Source organism: Bos mutus, chromosome 25, assembly GCF_027580195.1.
Source record: "Bos mutus isolate GX-2022 chromosome 25, NWIPB_WYAK_1.1, whole genome shotgun sequence".
Lineage (NCBI taxonomy): Eukaryota > Metazoa > Chordata > Mammalia > Artiodactyla > Bovidae > Bos > Bos mutus.
The window spans coordinates 20,505,907-20,511,906 of NC_091641.1; the positions used below are offsets into that span (position 1 = coordinate 20,505,907).

Sequence of the window (6,000 nt, forward strand, 5' to 3'; positions counted from 1 at the left end):
TATTCATTATAATCATCAATGCTAGGTTTTCATAGTCAGAAAATTAGTGCACTGGGGTTTTTCTAGTGAGTCCATGGGAAGTTTAGATTCTTCTCACAAGAAGGGTGAGAAAATATAATCTAAGCAAGCTGGCTGGCTGGGGCCAGACTCACTGGTGTCACCTGAAGTCTGCAAAGAAACATACCTAAGAAGAAAACCCACCTAAATACATGAAAGTCACATAGTCATTTAATGAGTTCCCGTATTAACTCTGTCCCCTGTTGACACAGTTCCCTACAGCTAAAGAAGTAATAATTATCATCTAACTTAGAATTAGCAACAGTGGATACTTCTCTTGTACCACTTCATTACTTTTCACCATAACCCTATAAGGTAGGTACTATCAGCCCATTTCACAGCTGAGCAAACTGAGGCCATGACATATGGAAGACTTGCCCGATTTTACACAGTTGTAGGTGTCAGAGCATAGATTCAAACCCAGTTCTTTCTGACTCCAACCACATGCTAGGAATTCTAAATCTCTGCATTTTATTGTCTCCCTATTTCTAATGATGTCACTTCCTTTAAAAAAAATTTTTTTTTCCTTCTCTGCCAAACTGCAAAAGCTTCTTGGGGTAAGAGTCTAATTCCACCCAAAGCCTTGTCTTAATTACAACTAAGGCACAAATGGCAGGTCTGCAGCTCCTCTAAAGAATGCTACAGAGACAAGTCTGCCTTGCTTATCTGAGGGATCCTATTTCTTATTCAGAATTTAGGCAGTGTCATAATACAGATTCTCAGCTCCAGTCCCCTGTCACCAGAGACATTCTTAAACTACCTCACCGAGAATGGTCTTATAGAAAATACAGAGAGTGGAAACAAAACGGGAGAAATTATGTGGCAGTCAATCTAGATTTTTGTACAAAAGCAAGAAAATCTATTCTTCAGCTCCCTGAGCACACACAAATTTCCAATTTCCCGTGGTTTATGGACTTTCCATCTTAGCATCCCCAATTTCCATGGCAGCACCATGGAGCCTGGGGCTCAGTGGTTTCCTTGCCTTATGATCATCCTACACACCTCCTACCCAAGAATGGCAGAGGCTGGATCCCTAGTCCCTTCTATTTTTGAGGTGGAAAACCCCCCACCCTAGCTTTTAGCTGGGACTAGGGCTACCTGAAATTAACATCACATTTCCTTTGCAGCAGCACACTCCTTTGCAGCAGCAGGGTGTGGGTATTTGATTAAGTTCTAGCTAACAGCATTCAGGCAGAAGTGTAAGAGGCAACTTCCTGTTCATGTGTCCTTCGCCTTCCTTTACCATTCCTCCTACCGTTGGCTGAAATAAAGATGTGATGACTGGATAGTCCAGCATCCTTCTTGAACCATGAGATAATTTTCACTTCTGGGGTTGTAGAGTGGAAAACTGAAAAGAACACAGGACCCTGGCCTTTGGACCTCTGACTTTGGTGACAATAAAACCTTAGGCATTTTCTATGCAATGCTGATCCCATTTTCATTAGATTCACCCTGAGGAAATACGCAGTGCCCAAAATGCTTGAATAAGGAATAGCTCTGAGGTTCCAAGATTAGTCCCAGGTAATTCTGAGCGTACCTGAGAACAATCTTAAGTAAGGAGTAAGTGTTAGTTGCTCAGCCTTGTCCAATTCTTTGCGACCCCGTGGACTGTAGCCCACCAGGCTCCTCTGTCCTTGAAAATCTCTAGGCAAGAATACTGGAGTGGGTGGCCATTCCCTTCTTCAGGGGATCTTCCCGACCCAGGGATCGAACCCAGGTTTCTGGCCTTGCAGGCAGATTCTTGACTGAGCTGCCAAGGAAGCCCCAGGATAAGAGGATAATCTTTCCCTTTCCTAAATATCCCTAAGCATGAAGTCCTAAACAACTCAATTTCAAGGGCTGTCAAACTGCCCCTTCCCCTCTCTGGCTCCTTCCCATCCAGCCCAGTTGGCATATATGAACAAAGCAGTAACACAAGGTGACCACATGTTCACAGCTGGATTTTGACTCTAACATGGCAGCTGGTTTCATAGCAAAGTAACCCTGCAGCCCAGTCTCCTCTTACACACAGCTGCCCCACCACTAGTTTAGTTTGGAGACAATCCTAGGAGATGATATCTTCTGAGTGCTGAGTCTGTGCTGACCTCTGGTCCAAGCATCTTACATACTGTTAACAACTTGGAGCCACTTAGCAATTTTTAAAGGTAGGTATTGTTACTGGACCCATTTTATAAATGAAGAGCCTGAGGTACAAAGAGGCTAAGTAACACAGCTGCAAAGTCTCAGGCCAAGATTCCAAGCCACAGTGATAGCCTGATAGGCTGTGCACATGCCCACTACCCTACATTGCCTGGAGAGGAGATAAAGAAAAGCGATTTAAAAAATTAAGCATGGCGACCTCTTAAGCTGCCATGTTTCATTAGAAACTTTAATTCTGCCTTAATAGCTGCACCAGAAAATGCTGACCACTGTTCCTTCTTTGAATAAAAGGATCTCCCGCTTCAGATGTATCATTACCTGCATGTTGCAAGCAACGTTCCCATCGCTAATAACTGCAGAGCAGCTGGGATAGAAAAGCTGCATTAAAATGTTCAAAAATCACCCTGGACCTCAGCAAGCCACAAAGGCAGAAACTGATTCATGAAAGTGAGAGGTAACCTCAAAGATCTACGTGTTCCTGGGCTAAGACACCACTGGCATTCTGCTCCAGGGGTTAATAATGTTCTAGAAAACAATCCAACAGTTTGCACCAGAACCAAAATGTTGCCATTTAAAGGGATGTGGGAAATCCTCTCATGCAGTGTGTAAAACTGGGGCTCCAAATCCTGGTAAAGGAGGAGGGGGATGGGGTTCTATGACACTCACCAGCTAAGCGGGCTCGGCTCAGATTTCAGGTTAGAGGACATACAAGTCTCAGAAGAAAGCAGTGCCACACTGCAGGCATTCTGTACAACTGACAATGCCACCCACACTCACCAGGGATCACTTTACTTTCTCTGGAGGGTGGAGGTGCTACAACTAAACTGTCAGTCAGTGCTAAGTCACATCTCAGACTCTTTAATATTCAAATGCTTTCTTCCCCTGATCTCTGCCCAGCTTATCAGGGCAATCAACTGGTCCCTAAGACATTCCCCAGAAATGTGACATTTCTCACCAAACTCAGCCATAGCTGGTCTAAAAACAGGCACTTTCCAGACCAGAGGTTGAAACTCTTGGCCCTACAGGGGCCAAAACTGGGTGAAGCAGGCCTGGTCGCAATCGATTGAGACAAAATGGTGAATGTGCACCCTGCCTATGAAAACAGCTGCTCTCAGCTCCAAATGGTAGTTCTAAAAAGAAAGTGGGACCAACAGTCAGCACACTTGAAGCTGCAAAGTCAGATACGTTTGTGAAATCTTCAGTTCTACAATGTTGACATCAAATTAAAAAAACGTTTGACACCCTAAGGGCTAAACAAGACTACAGGTGATCTGGCATCTGGAGAGAGAACCTGCAGCTAGCGACAGCCGAGTCACCCCTAGGCTGCGCATCCCTGGCTAGGGTCAAGGATCTCAGGCCTGATGCAAGGACCCAGGTAAGCAGTCACTTGGAGCCTTCCTGTACCTAGCCAGAAGAGAGAAAGGGCAATTTAAACCAGGATCTGAGAAGCACTCCATCTGGAACCACTTCTTCAGAGAGGGCAGAGGCCCAGGGGACAATCACGGTCGCCTTTCTAGGGGATACACCATCTGCAGAGGCAGAGGCCACCTGTAGAGACCTCCATGGGGCAAGGGATGTGGAAAGGCATGAGAGCAGGAATCGGTGGGGAGGGGCTTCCCAGGTGGCGCTAGTGGTCAAGAATCTGCCTGCCAGTGCAGGAAAGGTAAACGATGCAGGTTCGATCCTTGGGTCGGGAAGATCCCCTGGAGGCAACCCACTCCAGTGTTCATGCCTGAAGAATCCCATGGACAGAGGAGCCTGGTGGGGTACAGTCCATGGGGTCACAAGGAGTTGGACATGACTGAAGCGACTTAGCACTCATGCGTGCACCTATCTGGCGAACTGACCAGGCAGGACAGGTTCACTCTTCGGATAGCTGCAGGAAGGTAGAAAGGGTGGATACACTTCCTTGGCCAGCGGGGCCTCTCAGCCCCACCAGCCCTTCCTGGATGGAGCACCTCTGCCCCACATACAGCACCCCTTGTATTAACAAGACCTTTCTGTGGTGATGAATTCCTAAGTTGGGAGGTCACTCTGACAGCCGTGGTGCCTTCACTCTCTGCCTAATTCAGTCACTTCTAGGAAGTCTTTTTTTACCTTCTCTTTGCACAAATGGGCCAGAACCCCACAGCCTACCTTGGCACTGAAATCCTTGCTTCCCGAAGCCCCTGCAAAGGCAGAAGGAGGCATGTCAGACAGCCCGAGGGGCCCAGCCGCCGGTTAGTTCCCCCGCAGAGTCACCCCACTTCCCCTGCCCCTCTGGCCCAGGTGCAACCTCCCAGCCACAGGCGGGTGCCCAAGAGTCTTCCGCCTTTCAGGGGGAGGGGGAAGGTAGGAGTTCAGCGGTAACCTCCATCTCCCCTCAAAAAGCAGAGAGAGGAGTTTGCGACCACCAGGTGGCGGGGTTGGGGGAGCGTTTCCGTCGTGGTGGGGGCGGAGGGCAGGCAGGAGATCTGCCCACAGAGATGCCCGCGTACCCTCGGAGAAAGAGAAAAGAAAAAGACGCATCGGGAGGGAGACTGGCAGAGCCCCCGCGGCGATGGTGTTTCCGGGAGGACAGGGACGGAGAGAGGACTCCCCATGCCCAGAAGGACCGGGGACCAGAGGGTTCCCGCAGTGATGTGCACCGGGAAACCGAGGAGTGGAAAGGAGAACCCAGGCCCGCAGGGAGGAGCAGTAAAGAGATAACACAGGGCGCTGCCCTCGGAGACACGGAGGAGGAGGAAAGGATGCCCTGTGCCCGCAGGGAGATAGAGAGAGGACACTCAGGGCGCTGCCCCCGGAAAGGAGGGAAGGGGGGTGAGGGTGCCTCGAGCCCGGAAGGAGGCGGAGGGACAGGGAACCCCGTGCGAAAAGGCACTAGAGACGCTGCCCTCCCGGGGAGGGACAGCCGTCCGCGCCGCGGCCCCAGGGCGCTCCGAGGCGACTGGGAGGGAGACAGGGCAGGAGGCACCCCGCGGTCGGCCGTCTGGGACCCGGGGGAGCGGGAAGCCGCAGGACCGTCCACCGGGGAGTCCAGGGCAGAAGGGTCCGTAGCGGGGAGCTCCGGGGATGTGGGGCTTCTCCTCCCTCGGAGGCGCAGGGCGGAGGGGGGACGCGGACAAGGGTCCCCGCGCGCGCGGCGCTGCCCTCGGGGCCCCGAGAAGGTGCCCTGCGCCGGCGCGCTCTCACCAGATGAAGTCGGTGCAGTGGCTGCAGAAGGTGGGCTGCTTGAAGAAGCGGGCGGTGAATTTGTGGTTCTTCACCTCGTGCACGTTCTTCTGCCGGAGGGCGCCTTTGCGGGCGAAGCGCACGGTGCTCTCCTCTCCCTCGCTCGGCGGCGGCCCCGCGGCCGGGTCAGCCATCTTGCGCGCGGGGAGCCGGAGCCCGAGAAGTGCCGGCTCGGGGCCGCGGGACCGCGGGCTGCGGGCCCGGGAGGCGCGGAAGGAGGCGGCCGCTTAGGCGCCAGGGGCCGCGGGCGCTTCCTCTGCGCCGGCTCTGGCGGCCGCGGCGCGCGGAGCTGGAGCTGTCACTCGCCCAGCTGCCGCTGTTAGTCCAGCTGCGCTTGGCACCGCTGGCCCCAGCTGCGGGGGAGGGGGGCGGAGCCCCGGGCAGACCCCGCCTCCCTCATTTGCATCGCCTCCAGGCCCCGCCCCGCGCCGCCAGCTGCTTTACATATTAGCACCCCGAGGCTGCCGGCCTCCCAGCGAAGCGTTCTCAGCCGCAGTGCTGCGGCGGCACCGGGGACCGCAGTCTGCAACCGCCAGACCTGAGCCTCGGCCCCCCCGCGCCGCGCACCCCCGACCCTGTCCTCGGCCTGAATTG

At 53.0% G+C, this 6,000-nt stretch overlaps 1 protein-coding gene across 2 annotated transcripts in view; it reads right to left on the minus strand.

Annotated features, from left to right (window-relative positions):
• PRKCB (protein kinase C beta) overlaps nt 1-5,737 on the minus strand; it is a 374,767-nt gene extending 369,030 nt beyond the window's left edge. For both annotated transcript variants that reach the window (XM_070362076.1, XM_070362075.1), the window contains exons 1-2: nt 5,368-5,737; nt 4,333-4,364 (exon numbers count right to left, since the gene is read on the minus strand). In XM_070362076.1, the coding sequence (XP_070218177.1) occupies nt 4,333-4,364; nt 5,368-5,540 (205 nt within the window). In that variant the 5' untranslated portion in view covers nt 5,541-5,737. The remainder of the gene's footprint in view (nt 1-4,332; nt 4,365-5,367) is intronic.
• Between the last annotated feature and the right edge of the window lie 263 nt (nt 5,738-6,000).